Source organism: Salmo salar, chromosome ssa23, assembly GCF_905237065.1.
Source record: "Salmo salar chromosome ssa23, Ssal_v3.1, whole genome shotgun sequence".
NCBI classification, from domain to species: domain Eukaryota; kingdom Metazoa; phylum Chordata; class Actinopteri; order Salmoniformes; family Salmonidae; genus Salmo; species Salmo salar.
Window position 1 is genome coordinate 32,355,751 of NC_059464.1, and position 23,093 is coordinate 32,378,843.

At 42.2% G+C, this 23,093-nt stretch overlaps 1 protein-coding gene across 1 annotated transcript in view; it reads left to right on the top strand.

Moving 5' to 3' along the window:
* ell (elongation factor RNA polymerase II) overlaps positions 1–22,195 on the top strand; it is a 48,001-nt gene extending 25,806 nt beyond the window's left edge. Inside the window, exons 3-12 of the mRNA XM_014169746.2 lie at positions 2,322–2,443; positions 3,473–3,636; positions 4,818–5,068; positions 10,916–11,040; positions 16,654–16,780; positions 17,907–18,477; positions 18,863–18,929; positions 19,087–19,258; positions 19,438–19,482; positions 19,582–22,195. Coding sequence (XP_014025221.1) covers positions 2,322–2,443; positions 3,473–3,636; positions 4,818–5,068; positions 10,916–11,040; positions 16,654–16,780; positions 17,907–18,477; positions 18,863–18,929; positions 19,087–19,258; positions 19,438–19,482; positions 19,582–19,698 — 1,761 coding nt within the window. The 3' untranslated portion in view covers positions 19,699–22,195. The remainder of the gene's footprint in view (positions 1–2,321; positions 2,444–3,472; positions 3,637–4,817; positions 5,069–10,915; positions 11,041–16,653; positions 16,781–17,906; positions 18,478–18,862; positions 18,930–19,086; positions 19,259–19,437; positions 19,483–19,581) is intronic.
* Positions 22,196–23,093: the final 898 nt, after the last annotated feature.

Sequence of the window (23,093 nt, forward strand, 5' to 3'; positions counted from 1 at the left end):
TGATCAGGAAGTGGTGAATCGATCATATTCAGCGGAATGTTTGAATGAGGAAGCATGATCATTGTCCTGTTTGTTTTCTTCTTGTGAAGTAAGATTATTGTAATATCCAGGCTACCTCAATTGGACATTACAATAATGGGTCTAATCCCATTCAGAGTTTCTAATAAACACACAAGGCAATGGGTTGATAACGCCGCACTGTGAAAGGCTAGATCTCTTCCATGTGGGGCATAAAAGGCAGGTTTGTACTGGAGCTGAGGCTGAGCGTCTCACATAACCGAGAGCCCAGTGTTTATTTATAGTTGGCCACCTGCAGGCTCCACACGTGTTAGGACCTTGGGTAAACCGAGCTGGGCTGCTAGCGCGAGAGGGAGAGAGACCGAGATGGCGGTCTTTGAGTATATCAGCCCCAGTGTGTTAGAGGAGCAGTGGGTCACAGCTCTCCAACACTGCAGGGAGCCAACAGACCAAGCCAGGGGTCAGCCTGCTCAGCAAGCCTGCCAGAACTCCCAACAACACCGCCCTCTCCCCTGGCCATGCCTTGCTCTACCCCAGCCAACACTCTGTTCTTCTCTCAAGCCTGGAGCTCCACTCCTGTTAGACAAGTCAGACTTGCTCACATACCCAACTACCCTCTACCCCAGCAGGCGTAGGTTTAAAAAACAAAACAAACCCCAAAAAAATCCTCATGGGAGTCCAAGGCCCTAATTCTAGAATTTGTTTTCCATTGTAGGAGAGGGAGGCGTATGGCTTTAAAATCGGTCTTCATTTCTCCAACCTCTCGCTGCCAGTTTAACCTTAATCACTGTTGCTTGAAAAATATTTACTGGGTGTTTCACTGAAAACTGAACTCTGACAGCTCAACCAACACCTGTCTATAGTGATACTGGAATCGGGATCTGTTTTACAAGAAAACCCAACATCTGCATCACATGGGTCTCTTAAAAGCAACCCACTGTTTGGCTAATTATTTTCCCTCTTTAAAAACAAAGTCCAACAGATGTGTGGGCCAGCTACGAACCCTGTGATTAAGAGGCCTCAGCGTTTCGGTAGTAGTCTAGGCGGTAATTTCACTCATTCCCAAGTTTGCCTAGAAGCAACACCTGTAACGTGGGAGCAGTAGAGCAATTATGGCCAAATAGGCGTGACTACTTCAGAAATACCTATGAGTAACGATTCACTGCTTGTTACATTTACTTACATTACCAGTTAAACAAGCAGAATGTCACATATCAGTGGGGACTTGTGGACTAGCCTAGCTCAGCTATGCATCCCCATCTTTTAGCCTCAAGCCTCACCCTGTTACTCATCATCCTCCCACATCGTCACCATGCAAGCATGATAGACACCTACCTATACTGTGCATTTGTTTTTACAGTACACATACAGGTAACTGCCAAAATAAAGGAAACACTTGAGTAATAGAGGGATACTAAGTATATTGAAAGCAGGCGCATCTACACAGATGTGGTTCCTGAGTTAATTAACATCCCATCGTGCTTCATGTATAAAAATTCCCAGTTGCCCATTATTTGGGCTACCATGGCTAGAAGAAGAGATCTGACTTTGAAAGAGGGGTCTCAAAGGGTGTGTGTGTGTCGGCCATCAGATCTCAACCCAATTGAACAATTCTGGAGCGGTGCCTGAAACAGCGTTTTCCACCATAAACAAAACACCAAATGATGGAATTTCTCGTGGCAGAATGGTGTTGCATCCCTCCAAAAATTGTTCCAAACACATGTAGAATCTATCCCAAGGTGCATTTAAGCTGTTCGGGATTTGGTGTCCCAAACGCCCTACTGACACTATGCTGGGGGGTTCCTTTATTTTGGCAGTTACATGTATGTCGCTCATAAGTTACAGGGTGGCGAGTGGGTTTACTGTTGTAATGCTGTTGTTGGCTATACAGCTTTATTCACTGAACATGTCAGAACACCTGGTGGGCCTGGGGCATGCTCCAAGGGATTCAAACAACGTTGTAGATTTGAGGTTTAATTTCTAGAATTTACTTGAATCCCTATTCTACTGAGGCCTAGTACTACTCACCCATATGTTTGTGTGTGCAGTAAACTATATTGCTCATAAGTTACATGGTTGTGGTGAGTGGTTTTACTGTATCTGGAAGTGCACCGGGGGGGGTTGTGTGTGAGTGAGACGTTCAGCAAATAACACTGTTAGATTTGTTCTCTAAATCTGTGACATCAGCTACTGGATGTATTGGATTGAATAGATTATGGATGACCTTTCCTATATTGATCATTTAAATGCACTCTCGGGAAGAATGTCAGCCATTGATTTATAATGTTCTCCTCCGTCCACAGAAAATCTCAATACCACGGTCGGAAAATCCGAATGAGCTGCGGACGTTTACTTTCTACTTGTCCAATGTTGGTAGAGACAACCCACAGGGAAGTTTCGACTGCATTCAGCAGTACATCACCAGGTGAGTGAGCACAGAGGCACTGGCCTCATCCTCTCTTTGACATATGAGACATTCATCACTCATATACACGCATAATAAGCATTGATGCATGCTAACACAGTTGACACTGTTGAATGAAGCTACCATGACTCCACTCTGTCAGTAGGTTTGAAAAAGTCTATTTGGACAGGCTAAATTGAGTAACTGTTTGCATACGGAGAAGTTTGTTAACATGGTTAAGAGCTGAACTGGATTAGGAGAGTTCTGAAAAATGTTTGGAGGAGAACTTCCTGATCACAGGCTTTGGTGCAGAGTGAGTGCCATCTGTTCTCAAGTGTGCTTTCTGTCCTATTTGCCTCCGTCTGATCAAAGACAAATGTTGAGCACATTAATTCAATTGGGCCAGATGTCTGCGTATTGAGGTGGAAGGAGAGGAACTGACTCCCGGCTCTGACTGTCTAGTTTAACACCCATGTCCTCAACTATTTCTAATGAGAGACTGGGTCGGCTGGAGTTCACCCATCGACCTGGATCCTCATGAGCCTCTAATTCCGCTATAAACCCGGGGCAGAGCCACTGAGGGCTGCCAATTTCGTTATATCCCCTGCCAAACCGTCGTCAACGTGAGGAGGAATCAAAGACAGGGAAAACCAGGAAAGAATAGGATTTGATGCAACATTGGTTTGATAATGTGGGAATCCACAGTTGAATAGACAATCAAATGATGGTGCACTCTATGCAGTGGTATGTCATGAATATTAGCACAGCAAGGTGCGTTGGGCAGCATAAGGAAAGGCTAAGACAGAAAATTGTTACATTAAAAAAAACTTCCTCAAGTCTTTATTTTATTTTTTTTGCAATAAAAGCAATGATTTAGTGTCTTTTTGTTACATGTTCCTCAAACTGTAAGCTAATGCCATTTGGATGTGTCTACTCAAAGTTAAAAGTTTGTACCTTTTTGTAGGGAAGCTAAGAGAATCTCCCCAAGCGTGGGAGTGAGTTGACCTGTTGGTCTTTGTTTCTGTGTAACCCTCTCCTCCGTTGTCCCAGTGAAGGGAGCATTCAGCTGGACTGCCTGGGTGGGATCCAGGACAAGATCACTGTGTGTGCCACAGACGACTCCTATCAGAAGGCCAGGCAAAGCATGGCTCAGGCAGAGGAGGAGACCCGCAGCAGGGGTGCGATCGTCATCAAGCCTGGGGGGAGATACGTGGGTAAGGCCCTTCGTCATTACGCTTTACACTCAGCTGTGGTAAGGGCCTTCGGTCAGAACCAGCTCAGTCAAACAGAACATAGGCTACTAATTTAAAAGGCCTGTAGCCCTGTCTAGGATATATGCATACTGTATTAGAAAGAGGTTTTTCATTCCTGTTTGTTTTTGTTTTGTGACACTTTCCCTCATGTCGGTTCACATTCAGGGTGAATGCTGATGGTGAGCCGTCTCGTATTAGGGTGTGTTTGGGTCTCGCGACAGTGAGCCAGAGCAGTGGCAGGCTCATCAGCTAGGCTATAATTCAATATGGTGTTATTTCCGCATCAGTCAAGCAGCCCTTCGTCCTCCTAGTGAGGCCCTGTCCAGTGGCAGTTTTAGCCTCCTATCCTAGCCGCCTCCAGTCTAGAGATTGTATTTCCACACTGAAAACACACGCGCGCGCACACACAGAGACAAGCATGGCTGCTTAAAGTGAACATCAGACTGGGCTTTTTACTAGTCTCAGGAGTGCTGCATACTGAAACTGTTTCTGTTGCACTTCAGTAAAGACCATAGTAGCCCTGAACAGAAACAAAGTAGAAGTGTATCTAGAACTGAAACACCATAATCTCTGTTATGCATTGCTGTTTTTTTATTTTTTATTAAGCTTCTAGGATGCGCTGTAATTGACTTGTTGGAGAGGAAGTCAGAAACGGTGTGGTTTAATTTATTTTCAGTCCCAAGCTGTGCCTTAGTCACACTCTATCTCCGTATGACCTTAATTCTGGTGAAAATGGCTGAGCTCACAGCGTAGGGATAATTGCATGCTCATGGTTCCCTGTGTGGGGCCCAATGGGCTGGCCGGATGGTTAGGTGCTCAGAGCTTCACACAGTTACGTCTCTGACTCAAACGAACCAACTAACTGCCCAGTCACCACAAACACCATCACAGGTTCACAGATGTCTGATTAATGTGGCTGTTTTGCCAGGAAGCAGCTTGTTCAACTGTTTGTACTGTGGTAAATTTATAGACAACTTAGGTTCTCTCATAAAGTTCACCCTGATAGGAGTGTTTGCTTTTCTCTGTTGAATAGAACTTCAGATGGCCCTAGAACTTCTCATTACAACCCCAACCATACATGGTTAGATGTCACAAAGGCTCAACCTTTCTTACACACAACAATGTTGCTTTTCTTTTCTCAGGTAAGAAGGTGCAGATCCGGAAACCAGCACCTGGCCTGTCTGACATCGCTCCGTCGCGGCGGACGTCGCGGCCTGTCATAATCTCCAGCAGCACGGGGAAGAAGAGCACGGCGCAGCAGAGGCCCCTGAGGGAGCGCCTCACCCACCTGCTGGCCCTCAAGCCCTATAGGAAGCCGGAGCTCATCCTGCGCCTGCAGAAGGACGGCCTCTTGCCCTTCGACAAAGACTCTCTTGACAGCCTCCTGCAACAGGTTAGTCAAGTCAGTCACATAGGCAGGGGCTTTCTATACATTTTTTTATGGGGTGGCCAAGGGGGACCAAGAACCAGTCATGGGTGGCCATGGGGTATCACAAATAGCTTTGAAAATGTATGCATTGTGTTAATTTGTATCTGCCCTAATTTATTAAAATAAATTCATTTGAAAATTAACATGGGGAAAATATTCAAGTTCAGTGGTTTCTTCCCCCCCCCCAAGAAATGTTGTGAAATCTGCATTTCTATACAATTTAAAAGTTTTAAAGCTAGTCACCGCAATTGAAACAATAAAAAATGGGCTCCCCGCCTTAGGTTTGCTAAAAAGCTGATGGATGGGCCTGGAGAAATGTAACCATTCAAATTCATAGACGGCTATGGATGCAAGGACTGACCTTTCATGAAATCAAAATGATAGTTTTAGCCATGTTTTGAGGCTATACGGTGTTTGTTTACATTTACGTTGTTTATAAACATTGTCGTAAAATAATCGTATATTTTGGGTTCTGATGGGATACGACAGTTGAACTAAGCTCATATTCATCAAGAATCAAGGGGTGTATCTGTAATTCATTTATACTTTTTTTTGATGTAGCAACTAAGGATTTCAGCTTTAAAATATGATTTGGAGAACAGCAAAAATTATTCAAGACATCATCACTTTGGCTGCTGTAGCTTCATTCAACTCAGTCGATAAGGGATGCGTAACACTTTAGGACAAACGCATGCCACACAACAATTAGCTGCTTTACACTAGCTGAGCGCTGGGATTAAAAACAATCGTTTTACTTTCCTGTCAAACAGCAGTTAGCTATCCATCTTCAACCTCGCACTATTCAGGTTTCAGTTAATGCAGCTGCACTCTCCATGGTCCTAAAGCCAGCCAGACAAGCCTTCGCACCTGCTCCAAGGCATCCGCATGTTCCTTAACTCGGGACTGCCGTATAGAAGGAATTCCAGCCCGAGCAGAGAAGTATGAGATTGAACTTGTAACACTTGTCCCTGTTAACAGTACTATCAACGTTTCCCTCTACTGTGGGAATTGTAATCGAATCAACTTCATATTATCCACTTTCAATGCAACATACCATGCTAATATTATTTAATGAGAATAAGCACAAGAATTGCACAGTCTGGAACGATCTAGTCATTAACAGAGCAAAACGATGATAGTTATCTTTGGAGTAACATATCGTAGTGGTCTACCCAAATATCACCCAACCTTAATGCAAAACTAACTATGCAGGAGATTTTGCAGAGCGCGTCGGAGTAGGATTCTATTGCATTGACAGGCACGAGCGGTCAGGAGTAGATGCACTTGTTTTGAGATCAAAACAAAGCCTCCATGTTAGCCACGGGTGCACATTTGTTCATTTTCTTTGCTAGTTGGTGAGTTATTAGCCCAGTTATAGCTCATTTGTAGTCAGCAATAGGGGAGTGGTTGCTTCCTACAAGAGCACATAACGTGTACTTTTCTAGACATCTTTGAAAAGCGAGTCAAGAGCTTTTTTGTCTTATTAAAAGGGCATTGTTGTATTTCTAGACAGGCTTGAATAAACTAAGTAGCCAATACGCAGAGTAGCATACATTTTGTCGTAGACGCTATAGTGATGATTATGATGATGGTATGTGAATAATGCATTTCATTTAGTTGTGGTTTCTTGCATCAAACACAATACATTTTCAGTCACCACCTTGTCTGAAGGACAAGTGGATAGACAGGTTCATGTCAAACCCTGCATGTTTTTTCAAAAGTCTCATGGAATGTAGGCCTTCATTGAACACCACACATTGGCTGATAATGTAGGCTGAAGGATAGAACAGCTACTTCCATGTTAAAATGTTGTGGGATGGATTTTCTGCATTGTTTTTTATGGTAGGCCACTCTGGTAGGCCTACATTATTATGAAAGCCACAGTAGTCTACTTGGCCGCTGTTAAAATTAGGGCTGATCCCGTTTAGTCGATTGTTTGGTCGATAGGCTGTTGGCTGTTCTTTAGTCGAGCAAGTTGCAAAAACAAATGGTAATAATCATTGTGTACAAGAGACCTGTCTGATTGGACTGATCCATTGTGGAGGCTGTGGGGATGGCACAGTCCATCACTCTAAGATGTGCTACTGAAATAGTAAACTCAGCAAAAAAGAAACGTCCTCGCACTGTCACCTGCTATTTGTATGAATATAACAAGATTCAACAACTGAGACATAAACTGAACAAGTTCCACAGACGTGACTAACAGAAATGGAATGTGTCCCTGAACAAGGGGGGGGGGGAGTGTCAAAATCAAAAGTAACGGTCAGTATCCGGTGTGGCCACCAGCTGCATTAAGTACTGCAGTGCATCTCCTCTTCATGGACTGCACCAGATTTGCCAGTTCTTGCTATGAGATGTTACCCCACTCTTCCACCAAAGCACCTGCAAGTTCCTGGACATTTCTGGGGGGAATGGCCCTAGCCCTCACCCTCCGATCCAACAGGTCCCAGACGTGGGATTGAGATCCTGGCTCTTCGCTGGCCATGGCAGAACACTGACATTCCTGTCTTGCAGGAAATCACGCACAGAACGAGCAGTATGGCTGGAGGGCCATGTCAGGATGAGCCTGCAGGAAAGGTACCACATGAGGGAGGCGGATGTCTTCCCTGTAACGCACAGCATTGAGATTGCCTGCAATGACGACAAGCTCAATCCGATGATGCTGTGACACACCGCCCCAGACCATGACGGACCTCATTCCTTCGACAATAACCGTGAATCCGACCATCACCCCTGATGAAACACAACCGTGACTCATCAGTGACGAGCACTTTTTGACAGTCCTCTCTGGTCCAGCGATGATGGGTTTGTGCCCATAGATGACGTTGTTGCCGGTGATGTCTGGTGAGGACCTGCCTTACAACAGGCCTACAAGCCCTCAGTCCAGCCTCTCTGTCTATTGCGGACAGTCTGAGCACTGATGGAGGGATTGTGCGTTCCTGGTGTAACTCAGGCAGTTGCCGTTGTTGCCATCCTGTACCTGCCCCACAGGTGTGATGTACCGATCCTGTGCAGATGTTACACGTGGTCTGCCTCTGCGAGGACGATCAGCTGTCTGTCCTGTCTCCCTGTAGCGCTGTCTTAGTTGTCTCACAGTACGGACATTGCAGTTTATTGCCCTGGCCACATCTGCAGTCCTCATGCCTCCTTGCAGCATGCCTAAGGCACATTCACGCAGATGAGCAGGGACTCTGGGCATCTTTCTTTTGGTGTTTTTCCAGAGTCAGTAGAAAGGCCTCTTTAGTGTTCTAAGTTTTCATAACTATGACCTTAATTGCCTATCGTCTGTAAGCTGTTAGTGTCTTAACGACCGTTCCACAGGTGCATGTTCATTAATTGTTTATGGGTCATTGAACAAGCATGGGGAAACAGTGTTTAAACCCTTTACAATGAAAATCTGTGAAGGTATTTGGATTTTTACAAATTATCTTTGAAAGACAGGGTCCTGAAAAAGGGACGTTTCTGTTTTGCTGAGTTTTGTTTTCTCCCGCATTGGATAGTGATTCTGAGACACATCGGTGTGCTGTTGAATTGGCTCCTTTTCCTAGACCATGTTGCTATGTGCATAATAGCAAAGGTATCCAGCATATTGGTATTGAGAACAATGCGCCTGAGGCGGCAGCGGAGTTATAGAGATGAGAAAACAGCCCTTGCCTTAATTGTCTAAGAAAAGTGAGGAGAGAGGAAACCCCAACTTAATTAGGTCTTTAATCAATAGCCTAACTGTTAAATGTGCCTGGCTTTATAAATCATCCTTATCTACTAAAATAAGAGATCCTGCTTCTGTTGCTTGTTTGTGTTTAATAGCCTACTGACTCTGTGAGCACCAAGCCTCAGGCAACCACAAATGAGTGTATTTAGTCTTTGCTATGCTGTAATAAAGGCTTCACACTTTTCTTTTTCGTTAGGCCAGCCTCTCTGGTATTATTTATAATTAAATTTGTGTTTACACTGTTAATAATAACCTTGATCTCCTTATTGTTATTGCTAATGAAATGAATTATCATAGCAGCCTTAAATATATATATTTAGAACAAATTCTTATTTACAATGACGGCCTACCTCGGCCAAACCCGGACGGCGCTTGGCCAATTGTGCGCCGCCCTATGGGACTCACAATCACGGCCGGATGTGATGCAGCCTGCATTCGAACCAGGTATTGCACTGAGATGCAGTGCCTTAGACCACAGGTCTATATTTCAATACTTATATACGCTACTGTATCAATCATTCATTTTTAGTTCGTCATAACACAACATACGAGTCATTCATGATTTGAAATGCAATCAAGTATTTTAGTTTTTTTTTATAAAAAAGCAAAGCGACCATTGAATATTAAATAAGCCGTTCCATTTCAGAAATTACATTCACAAATGAATGTGACTGTTTCTAGTCTTTGCTGTAATAAAGGCTTTACATTGTTTTATTTGTACAACAGCCTCTCTGGTATGCTTCATTTATTTATTTTTTTGACATTGTTCCAATCGCTCAAAAGTTGTTGTAATCTAACAGCACCTGTTTGGCACTCCTAATATGGATGCAGCATTTGCTCCTTCTTTTTCTTGATCAGTATTTTCCACAAGTCAAATGTTTTCCACACATCTGACTTCCCCTTTACTGCCTGAGCAACCAGTAAACATTCCCCCGTTTCAGATTTATTTGTCAAGTCCTATGCATTCATTTTGCTGTTATGTGTTCAGAGTTTGTTATAATCGATTTATTTATGTGATTATGATATGCAATAGGCCTAGGTCAGGCCCTATTGGTCATCTGCATACATCACGTAAAGAGAGCAAGGGTTGAGGGAATAGGGATTGTTTTTCCTAAACAAATTAGGGATTTCTGTAACAACTTTTCAGTCAGAAATGGCTGTAATTGATGCAGCTTCAGCAACACGGACAGCACGATACACACTGTTCTGTGGTGGTCGCTGCAGCAGGGAAGAGAGACAACAGGTGCTCGTCAGTGCGGTCGGACAAAATCTAGTCATTTTTGTGTCTTAATTATTTAATCGAACAGTTCGCTTAACATCATACAAGCTCCGTGCGTATAGTTAATTTGATTAAAACACATAGGATGTCTATATATGGAAAAATACACGTTTGAACATTTCGACCAATTGATTGGTCGAAAGAACAGACTCTTGGTCGACCAAGATTGTTTTTAGGCGGGACAACCCTAGTTAGTTTTCATTTAAAGCGGGTGCAGCCTCTGTGCTCACAACGAACGCACGCTGGAAGTTGCACTGACTTTTTAAAACATTCAAGTTTGTGCTCAGCAGACCTGAAATTTGCTTGGTGCTGGAAATGGAGGGAACATTGGTCCCAAAGCCGGCCCACTAAACTGCCAGAACAAACGCACTGCATTTTCTCTCTAATCTGAGCCAGATTGACAGCGCTCTGGTCACCCTTAGTGCCAGAGCGCCACCCACCCCCAATTCACATTGGGTCAATCATATTTCAGGCCGGTGCCACCCATCTTATAACACCCATTCTCATAAGGTAGAGTGCCTTTCACAACAGGTTGGGTTTGCTGGGCCTTGGCAGACCGTGGGCCCTTCTGAGCTCTGTCCCACAACAGATAAATTAGTCACAGGACCCAAGCCTTCAAGACACTTAGAGCCAGGGCTTAGCCTGTGGTTACAGGTAAGTCCTAGCCGGCCCTGAAGCCCACTGCAAACAAGTCAGTCACTGCCAGTGGTGCAGGGTATTAATGGTGCATTTCTTGAGAATAGGCTTAGGAAATGCATTCTTCCAGAATACTGCATCATGGCATTATTGTAATGCACTGATTGCTGTCGCTTGTCTCTAGGTGGCTAACCTAAATGGGAGAGACAACACCTTCACATTGAAGGACTCTTTGTTTAAGGACATTCAGAAGGACTGGCCAGGCTACACTGAGGGAGACCAGAAACTTCTGAAGAGGATCCTTGTTCGGTATGTGCTAGTTGGTGCTATATTACTATACCGCATGCCATATTAAACCAATGCTTTTGTGTGTAGCTCCACCTGTCAATAACTGCCAGCGGCATAAACCAGCAATAATGGGATCATCCCCACATTGGTTTCTGGAGTTTATCACCTCTGCTTTGTGTGTTGGTTTAAACAAACTTCCATAGAATACCAGGAGCTCCAGGTACGCTCAGGAAAAGTAGATTCTAGTCTGAAACCAGGCACTGCTCTCTCTGTGTGGATCCCTGCTCTGAGTATTCCCTCTGCCCTGTTTTGTTGACAGGACTAGCTGGCTTTTTTTTTTTCTTGCTGGGACCCAGTGGAAAAAGCTGTTTAAGATCTGGGGCAGTAAGGAAATGCACATCCCAGCTAAATTTAGAACAGGCATTGCAGAGCGCTTAGCTGGGTTTACGGCGTTGACCCAAAGTTGTTGGACTCAATACAGCAGGGAATATTTCACACACTCAATTATTAAATGTTTCTGTGGAAGTCATCCCAAAGCAATATATTTCAACCATATGTCTTTTTGGACTGGACTTTGAGCTTGGCTAGCTTATGAGCTGACCACCCTCCCTCCCCTAAAGTTTGAACACCAGCCGTAGTCACGCAAGAGTAGTGCAGCAAAATGATCTGAAGGCCTGTGATGCAACACTGTTCCAGCACATGCTGATCCATGTGTGAGGTGGCACTGGTCCAAGGTCCAGGCCTGGGCTTGCTTGTCTTCAGTTGGGACTTGACCAGAGCACAGCAGCCAAGCCTTTCCCCTAGTCTGCTCTCCCCACCCCTCTAGCGCTCTCTCACACTCTCTGGCTTTTTCTCTCCCTCTTTCTCCTCCCTACCACTCGCTCTCTGTTGGGGTGGGGTTTGGACATTTCCCCAGTGTATCCCACTGCCCCCTACTGTCCACACTACCAACATACACAAATAACTTTCTGTTTATGTACACATTACACACCCTTTCTATTTTTTTTATGCAACTGTAACTTAGCATCTCACCCAAGGCTTTGTCAATGATCTGTTTATGATGTCTGACTTGTGTTAAACCAGGTCCGTTTTATCTGTCTGAGACTGAATGGCATTGAGTTGAGGAAAATAACAGAATGTAGACCAAGGCCACCATAATGCTGTAATGTGCCAATATGTCACATTTCCATTGGAACAGGGAATAGAGTTAACCTTGGAGTTGGCGCTATGAATTAACACAACCACCTAGTACTAGTTTCATTGCAGACTTGCCAACTCAATGGGGCTCTACTTGTGAACATTAGAAAAGGTTTGTTTAAACTTTTTCTCCATCTCAATGCGCGTTAGTCAATTAAAAACGCCAAAGTAGTTGCTCGTGAGCACCCACTGTTATCTGTTCCCCACCGATAACCTGGCTGATTTAGCTCTGTGCTAACCTGCACAGCTGGCGGTGATTTTATATATGATTCAAATTCCATATCATCCAATTAAACTCGTTGATGTAGTTGGACATGATCCAACACTTGTTCCTGAAAGCGAACAGCACGTTCTGATTAAAAAACTAGATCACATGCTTGACTGGCTGGTCAAATAGCTCTATGTAGCGCTTAGCTCCAAGTAATTGTCGCAGATGATGGAAAGGGTTTGAATCTCACATGAATTTTTCCCCCCTTTTGAAATGTATAATTACATTTGTGTTGCTGTGTTGAGAAGTGGAGCCAAAATCTTGTAAATGACTGTTACGAATACATTTAAATAGAATTCTCTTGTTGACACACAGGCTACTGGCACTGCTACCTAAATAATAATCACTGCTATATTACATACACATGTAGGCTACACTTTACATGTACAATATTTTATATGCCTAATTATAATCACCAGCTATTTTCAATCCAGGACCAACAGTGAACAGTGTTTTTCTTAACAGAAATGTTTGTTGAATGTTATATTGTTTTTGTGCATCTCTGATCTGTTGATTACCTGGGTCATTTAATGTTTTCATGTGTATCTGAGTTATTGGCATTCAAGCAGGCAGAAGTCCGTCCGGCAGGATGGAGCACTGTGAGGAAGTCTCTTTCGCTACATTGGAAGTTAATAAGAATACGACTTTAAGATCGTGAAAACGTCTATCATGCATGTCAGATTTAAATACTATCTGATGTCATAACTCTCAAATGAGCCATTGATCATATTTTTGAGAGATTCCTACCTTAGGAAATGTGTAATTTAACAGAGGGTCTTGCAAATGTTTCCTATTTGTCTGCCCCTTTAGTCCAGGGGGGTGCATCGTATGGCGCCAAATCCTAGAGATATTATAGAAAGGAGATATGGATCCAATGAATGAAGGAACGTATAACGCCCCACCCAGCAGGTTGTCGACCAATCGCGTTCACGTTGTCATTATGGAGACACCTATTTCCAACCAATTTTCCATAAAACATATTAACGCGCTAGAACTGATGCACATCAAGAAATCAGGCAACAAAGCACAGGAAAAACGACTTTAGGCGCTCTAGAGCACATTGGATATATTTGCAACATTCTGTTCATTCCAATGTCGACTTTTCTCATGGATTAAACCATATAAAGCGAAGGGTTTTACACATGCTCAATTCTTGGGTCTCTGGGGCTGCCCAAGTAAAACATTTAAATGGAAGTTATGGAACTCCCTCGCGTGGTTCTTTTTATGGGCAAAAGTCCTCAATGAAACTGACATTAAATGTGGAGAATGATATATTTGCCTCTGGCCATCAAGTAGCCTATTAATTTATATGCCATAGTGGGAAACCATTTTGATACAATAAATATGTTGAAATGACAATATCACTGAAGTCATTGCAAATCAATTTGTGCCACTTGTGTAGCCTACCTGTAGCTGGCAAACCAATTTAATAAATAGCCTAACTTCAATGTTATTATGCCATTAAGGGACATGTTTAGTTAATTAAATTGGAAGCTATCAAAGCTCTATCGCAATTGCCGATCAGTTGTTAGAACATATTAGATTGACGGTAACAGCGGTCAGATTAGGCTACAAGTAAAAAATATATATATTTTTTTTAAACTGTTGACAAGCATATTCACTTACATTATTTAATTTAGTGATTTAAAGTTATAACCCCATCCTCAGTAGCCTATTCCAGCATGGTTTGGGAAACACAAGCACTTCTTACCTCAATCGCCTCGCTATTCATGTTGAATAAATCTTAATTTGAACTAAGCAAGCTGCTAAATCATTGAGTTTACATCTTGACTACATATAGTCTAGTTGCTTAGACAATCTGAAATTAATGTAGGCCTATAGGCTACCTGCCTTTTATCTAAGCAAACAATGGCAAAGTTGAATTACAATCAGTCTGTAGCCTATGCCTATTGAAATGACAAGTCAATCTCGCAAAAGTGGCTATTTTATAATGATTTGTTGTCTTAACATCTGGCAAATAACAGCACATTTGCCAGAAAATAGCCTAGCATTAATTTTTTACGTTTGTCCAAGTATTTCTTGCTCAGAGATTAAGATCCTCTTTCCAACTTTCATCACTCAAACTCTCCTGTTGGATTTATCTATAGTTATGCATATCTGCAAAGGGGATTTATTTACAATTACAAACCTGGTTTTAGCCCTGAATGCTGATTTGGGCTGAAAGCCGTTCATATATGCATAGTCACTTTAACTATACATTCATGTACATAGTACCTCAATTGGGCCCACCAACCAGTGCTCCCGCACATTGGCTAACCGGGCTGTCTGCATTGTGTCCCACCTACCAACCCCTCTTTTTACGCTACTGCTACTCTCTGTTCATCATATAATCATAGTCACTTTAACTATACCTACATGTACATACTACCTCAATAAGCCTGACTAACCGGTGTCTGTATGTAGCCTCGCTTCTGTATATAGCCTTCTTTTTACTGTTTTATTTCTTTACCTACTTATTGTTCACCTAATACCTTTTTTGCACTATTGGTTAGAGCCTGTAAGTAAGCATTTCACTGTAAGGTCTACACCTGTTGTATTCAGCACACGTGACAAATAACCTTTGATTTGATATCAGACCATATACCACGGGTATGACAAAAATATACTGTTTACTGTTCCAATTACTTTGGCAACCAGTTTATAATAGCAATAAGGCACCCTGGGGATTTATGGTAGATGGCCAATATACCACGGATAACAACTGTATCCATGCACTCCATGCACAATATACCACGGCCCATAGCTGTGGTTTTTGGCCATATTTTATTTAACTTGGCAAGTCAGTTAAGAACAAATTCTTATTTACAATGACGGCCTACCGGGGAACAGTTGGTTACCTGCCTTGTTCAGGGGCAGAACGACAGATTTTTACCTTGTCAGCTCGGGGATTCGATCCAGCAACCTTTTGGTTACTGGCCCAACACTCTAACCACTTGGCTGCCATACCCACTTGTGCCTTATTGCTTAATCATAGCAGTCAATCGAGTTAAATCGACATCCATTGATGGGAAATGATCTGGCGAGTTTAAGGGCAAATTATTCTCTTCCAACATATTCAAATTACTTAATGTCATAGCTCGCAATTTTTTTTTCACAATATAATAATTACTGCATTTCTAACATCGTTACAAGTTTCTACGATATTCTTAATTTGCTTGATAATGAAAAAGGGTTTATTGTATTAATATGGCAACTCCTCTCTTGCTGTGGAAGAAAAAAATGGGCTAGACTTCTAAATTGATAGTGCAGTTTGTTTAGGTGATTTTACAGCGAACTAGCTACTTTGCATGCTGATATTGTGTGTAGCTACATTTGCTGGCTGGCTACCTAGTTAGCCAGTCAGGACATAGAATTGCATTATGGATTTTTGTTGTCGACTTGAGCTGCAACAGGTTTCCACAAACATTTTCCATGTCGCTACCAACCTTATTATAACGCCAAAATGAAACATTTGTTCACCAAACTGTTTTTAAACACTCTTTTAATTTTCAGTGTTGTCGGATTTTTCCTTTTAATGTGCACTGTCGTTTTAGAGTCACTCTTTGGCAGTGTGTACCACCAGGATGTGATAATGATGGTACATGACAGCCATTTGAAGGCCATGGCTCTTGGACTTTTTTTCCCCCCATGTGCAGTAAATGTTGTGTAGACCTTTATCTTTTTCCCACAAAAGCACATGGATGTGTGTGTGAAACGGATTAGCAGAAATTAGATTTTTGTCATAGGCCTATATGCGAAGACTTGCCTTTGGAATTTTGTCTAACGTTAGTAGCTAGTAGCCATCATACTATATTGGCATTCAACACTTCAATCTGGAGGTTTAAAATATCCTGCTGGTGGCCAATTTGACCTATTTTAAGAAATGCCATTGGTTGGTGGATATAAAGTATGTAGTATTTGATCAAGTGCAACTACGTTGATTGATTTTAATTGTCTGATGCGCATTTTGAGACTGAGAAAGTTTACACTTAAAATGTTCTAATGTTCGCAAGTATGGTCCCAATGTGCCTCGACCTACTTCAGCAATAGATTTAACCCGAACTCAACGTTTTTCCCAAAATAATGAAAGTCTGAATTTTGGGCTCTCTGCAATATTATTTATGTCTCACTGTGTGGTGACTCAGCTTCTGTGACTTGCTTTGTTTTAGGAAAATGAGTCAGGCCCAAAGTCAGACTCAGAACACGACCACCACCACAGTGGCTCCGCCACCTCCAGTTGAGGTCCCACTCCCAGTGAGCCCTCCCAAAGAGCTGTCCAGCAGCTCCCCGTTGCAGGTAAGCCTCCTCTTCTTCCTCCATTTCCTTCTCTTACATTTACATTTTAGCCTTTTAGCAGACGCTCTTATCCAGAGCGACTTACAGTAGTGAGTGCATACATTTTCCCCTACTGGTCCCCCGTGGGAATCGAACCCACAACCCTGGCATTGCGCTCTACCAACTGAGCTACACGCGCCATGCTCCTCCACCCCTTTATTCTTTTCCACCTCCTCCCCACAGTCCTCACAGAGTGTCCTCACAGGATGAGTTACCAAAGATTTTTATAACTAAACCAAGAGAGACCACAGCTTGTCGTTTCCAATGGGAGCAAATTAGTCATAGTGGGCAGAACAAGCAAGGAGCATTTATACATCCAGTGAAATATCTGTCTCATTGTTCTCTGTGGAGTTACTAAAGATTTTATTATTAGCTCCTTCCCCTCTGGGTTTTCACCTCAGACATCTCATGTCCTTTCCCTTCCGTTCCCTCCCTTACGCATTAGCAAATACACTCCAGTCTCCCCCTCCTTCGTACACACACAAACGCGCAATGGTGTTGAAAAGAGAGAGTTTAGGAACACTAGCTGTAAACAGAAACCCACAGCGGAGCAGTTGTCTATGTGGTCAGTCTGGTTTGGTGAGAGACGTTCGAGGAGATCTGCCAAACTAAACAGGTTAAGGAGCCGTGCCGGTCCACAGGGCTTCAAACTGGGCCTAGTGTTATTTCAGAACCAAGGACTTCCTGCTCCACTGTGATTAGGTCAGCCACTTCTAAAGTTGTTAGTGTAGGCCGGTTCAAATGAAGTCTGTTAGTAATACAATACCATGCATTGTGTGGAAAGGGCACGGTCATCATACACTCAGTGTAGCTGAGTTCCCTTTCACTCTGACTACTCTGACCTTCTCACCAGCACAGCACATCAACTTCATTTTTGTATATATTCTTTATCTTGATGTGTCATCAATAGAAACTATAGCTCATAGTCTGGATATCATAAGGTGAATGCACCATTTTGTAAGTCGCTCTGGATAAGAGCGTCTGCTAAATGACTTAAATGTAAATGTATAGTTTTTCTCAGAATCCTTAGAGGTGAAATGAGTCCACATTCCCAGTTTCGTTTTGTGCCTCACTCTGTTTCTGCCAGAAACGGCCGGCTGCGGATTTCATCGATCCACTGGCCAACAAAAAGCCCAGGATATCACACCTCGCCAACAAGGCAGCGGGACCAGTAAATGGCAAGCTGAGTTCCTCTAATGGGAAGGAGGTGAGCGGGGCCGTGGTCGCGGCAGTGGGAGACGGTGTGACATCCAGCTCCCAGCTCCCCCTGCTGGACATCCCCCGGCCCTTCGACCCACTCTCTGACGTCAGCAACGACTCCAGCCACAATGGCCGGGACTGTGAGAGCCAGGAGGCAGCCATGGCTGAGAGACTGAGCCAGCCACCCGTCTTCTCTGGGACTGCAGCACTGTCCGTACCAAGCCTGGGCCACTCGTCCCCCAGACACGTGGGCCTCGACGGGCCCCGAGGCAAGAGCTCCTCGCCTTCCCTGCACGGCAAGTCCAAGAAGAAGTCCAAAAAACACAAAGACAAGGAAAAGTCCAAAGAGAGGGAGAGGAAGGGAGTGGAGGAGCGTGTTCCTGAACCAAGAAAGGCCTGTGACATCACCTCCAGCCCTGACAACATGAAGAGCAGCAGTATTCCACACAGGAGCACAGGTGAGTTGTCATAGTATAGAGATCTATAGTCATTGTAGTAATCACATTGCTACTCAGTTAAATCAGGTCACCGATTGGCAAAATTGGGGACCTCTACTGCTAAGCATGATTCCAGCTCATGAGTTTTAAATCTGGTAATTCATCAGACATTTTGCACAATGGAAAGACAACACATACTCATCCTTCTATTTCAAATATCTGACTTTGTCCCAGTTGAAATTAATTGATCAAATGGATGTATGAACGCTATACCTAGATTACTGCAGTCTGTGTTCTTGTGAATGGAAGCCCTGACTGATGTAAGTGATAATAAGTAGTGAGTCTTCATGTATCGGCTTCAATGGAGAAAGGTTATCTTACAAAGTCACCTTGTGCTTCCTTTCAGATCTCAATGGAATGTGCAACAACACCAGTGTTCCTTCGTCATCGACTGAGATGGCAGACTATTTATCGTAAGCACTTCCTCCTTACAAAACCACAATACATGTATAATGAAATGACTGTTTCCAGCAACAGATCCTGAAGACATGGAAAGTGCGCAATTGAAAGGTATTTCATTGAATCACTCCTCTTTCTTAGTTCTGCATTCCCTCCCCCCCCTCTGAACAGGAAGTATACCGTGATTGGCTCTTCCGAGCAGCGTCAGACCTACAAGAATGACTTTAATACTGAGTACAGTGAGTACCGTGGCCTCCACTCTCGGATAGAGGGCATCACTCGGCAGTTCACTGTGCTCGACACTGAGCTCAAGCAGCTCCAACAAGGCACAGACCAGTACAAGGTACACCCCCTGGAGCATTGTGCCTACTGTTCTGCCTAAGCACTTAAGCTGCACTATGGTGCCATCCGAAGTTATTTTTGTTTTCATGTTCAACTTCAGGATTAAAATTGGAATGAAATGTTCTGACAATCACTGATTGATCCATTTTATAAATCGTCATTTTGTATTTTCTTTTACAGACAATCCACAATCAGATACTCCAAGAGTATCGTAAAATAAAAAAGGTAAGCTTTGCATCTGATTTTTTTTGTTTCATTTTTTCCCCCATAAAGCTGCTCAAGGAATTTCTCCACAAATACTGATTGTTTTTCTATCCCTCACAGACGAATCGAAACTATAGCCAAGAGAAGAATCGCTGTGAATATCTACACAACAAACTGGCACATATAAAGAAACTTATAGCAGAATATGATCATCAGCAACTTCATAACTGGCACTAGTTTGGCATTTACTCTTTTCTCTCTGGAAACCAGACAGAGAAAGAAACTGGATTCTGCTTGTTCTAAAAGTACTTATTAAAGATACCATGAAGGGAGTATTCCCCTCATTGGGGGCAAAAGCACTAGTGAGGACAAAGCAGACCACATTATATTTTTTCTTTTTTTAAGACTGTGGCATGTTTGGCCAGATCGCTGTGTAGCTACACTGCATCCGGAAAAGCTTTGGTGGTGTTTCTCATACTCTCAGCCCACCTTAGTGCACACAGATTTCTCAAAGAGTAGAAATGGAAAATCCACATTCTTTGGAGATCTCCAAACAGCCTTTCCTGGTTTGTAGACTGGGGGGTGATGGTGACACTGAAAGGGAGTCAGCAGATCTTAAGCCAAATGCAAATAGTTTAAGAGAAAAAAAATATGGATTGTGATATCACGTTTCCTGATGAACTATTTTACTGTTTTCTTTTTTAATTTATTTTTTTCTTTTTGGATTTACATAGGGGCAACAAGATCTGTTATAATTTTTACACTCAATCAGTACTACAAGGCAGTGTCTTGTTTTTGTCTTCATCTTGAATGTCAGCCAGTATTTTATGCAAAAGCTGCCATCAAATTGTCCATCTGTTGCTGTTCATAATTTGTTTCCTTTTAAAGAGATACAACTATCCCCATCAATTAATAAAGACAATGCTATAAAAACTCCAGTCAGGCACAGGTGCCTCTGTTTGGCTTTTCTTACATCTTGTTCATATGTCTTAACCAGAAGGACATAATGGAAGAGCAGCTGCATCCTCGGATGATAGGAGCTTAATGAATATAAAGGGTTAACACAAACTGGTCAAGTATTTTTCATAATTGGTCATGGTAAACTGTAATTATAGTTAGTGATGGTACTTGGCTATGCCCATCTGCTGTGGGGCAGGGTTGTTTTCAGCTTCCCTACGCAATTGTAAAGCCAGTTCACTGTCAGAAATTTGCAAAACCCACTCTCAGGCAAAATTGTACCACCTAATGCAAACAGGGAAGATGGAATAATTAGCTTCTTCAACATAATGTAGTCTGTTTAATCATAAATTGGAAGATCTTAGTATATATATATATATATATATATATATATCCCCCATGCAGCAGCATTTGCTATTGTAACTTTTCTCTGTTCAATGTAGTGGAATATATTGGTTATAATTTCCCTTCAATCAATGCAAACAATTTGCTCTTAATTACTTTTTTTCCCAACCCCGTGTTTGTTCATCAATATGATTGTCAAGGTGACTGTTAACCCAGGACCAGCCTCACATCTTCCAAGTGGAGTGGATGACTCAAGTATCCTTCTTGTGTATCTGCCAGGCTACAGTATTACAGCTCTTCAATGTGCCCCTGAAATGATCAGAAAAGCTATAATGTTTTGCAAACTGTTCTTCACTAAGCTCTCAATCCCTTCAAGTCTAGTCAACTAATGCATTTCTGATATTGACCATTTTATGTGAATATGAAAAGTCCACTTTTTTGTTGCAAATATTAGTTACTCTTACCTAGGTTTTGTCAAAATGTATATTTTCACTTTGTCCATCAGTGCATGCTTTCCGAATGTCTTACAATGACCAGTATTAGTATCTTTACTTCAAACCGCTTCCCAAAGACATGCAAAGCCCTGATTTTAAACCTCAATATGGAAACTATTTGACAATGTTCTGACCAGCATTAATACCAAAACAAGATGCTCTCCCAGGAATTGACCAAATGGCATAATCCATTTCAGAGTAATTGTTGGTTTATTTTAAACATGCCATTTTAAACCAGTATTGCCCTATAACATGTCATCAAGCCTCTGGTTAAGATGTGAGTGGGGCTCTTATTCACTTCAAATGGGCTCTACATGCCTCTGCTTAGATGTTTCCATGTAAGTTTACTGTATTATCACACATGAAATCATCACACATGAAATCCAAACACAACACATGGCTGATGCTGAAATATTGATTTGTCACAATGCTGATTACTGGGGCTGACAGATTGCCTCTGGAAAGAGAACATTGGGGTCTTATGAATGTTTTGTGACCAGAACCCATTCTTGTCATCACTCAGTAATGTTGAGCCCTTTAAATAAAAAGTAATTTTTTTTGCTGGTCTCATACTCTCATTGAGCTGTTTTATAGAGACATTCTGATATGATTACTGTATACATTTCACTTGCGGTCAAATCCATTTTGACTCAATTCTTTTCATCAATAAAGATGGTAAATGCATTTGCTCAGATATGGAACTAGTTGTGTTTAAGTATAAACTGCCAGAACAGTATACCATGGTATGAATTGGATGTGCCAAGTGACCTGTTGTATAAGTTTTCATATGATTACAAATGCTGCTGTTTTGGCAAAGAGATGGCTTTGGAGAAGAGTCTGGGATGTTGTCGCTTAAACCCAAAGCCTGCTTTTTGAAACCATAAGGGTCTGGGACTGAAATTGATCTTTATTTCAATAAAAATTATTTAAAATCCTTATTTTGGGTCATATTCTGAGCCAGTTGTTGCATGTTAATGTATGGGCTTTCCAACCACACACTAATTATGTGGAATTGAGATTTGGGGAGAATTTGTAAAGAATTACAAATGTCAAATACAGAGGCCAAATAACATGATTTCACCCCCTTATCAGTCCTGGCCTGAGATTTTACTGAATACACAGAAAACATAATTGTCACTTTCTATAGCTGTTCCCATATAGCTATAACTTGCACCTCATTCCTGGTGCTTGAATTGCCCAGTGTCATCATTTGTTTTACTGTTGAATCTACTGCGTCTCCTGCCCCATTTGTAAATATGATTTCCTTATGATAATTGGGCAGAAAATCTATATTTAGCCCTGTGAACATGAATCATTGGAACATGTTTTCTTGATAAACTCGTATCTGGAATGTATGTTTTCTCTCCATTGTATATTGTCACACCTGTCCTTGATCAATGTGTTTACTTACCACTGTAAAAAAGCAAAATCATGGCATGTAGAGATGACAGCAGTACAGTAGTTAACAGTGAAACAGGAGCTGTGTTCGAATACTCTCACTAAGCGTATTATTTATGACGTGAATCTAGTAGCATGCTTATTGGTCATAGTATGGCTGTAGTTAGTATGCCAAAAGTTCCCGGATGTCGTACTAAATTCGCCAAAATACGGAGTATACATGCTCCATATATGTACACTATTTCCATGCTTTTAGGTATGGAACGTCGTTTGGGTCTTTGCGTGTCAAAAAAGATACGTAAAATAACACTATTTGAAGTGTCAAATAAGCTTGTTGACCAATCAGGACCTGGATATGACTGCACGTCACATAATAATTGAACACTTTCATAATTGTTTTTACGTAGTTATTACTCATTGATTACACTGTCACTCGTA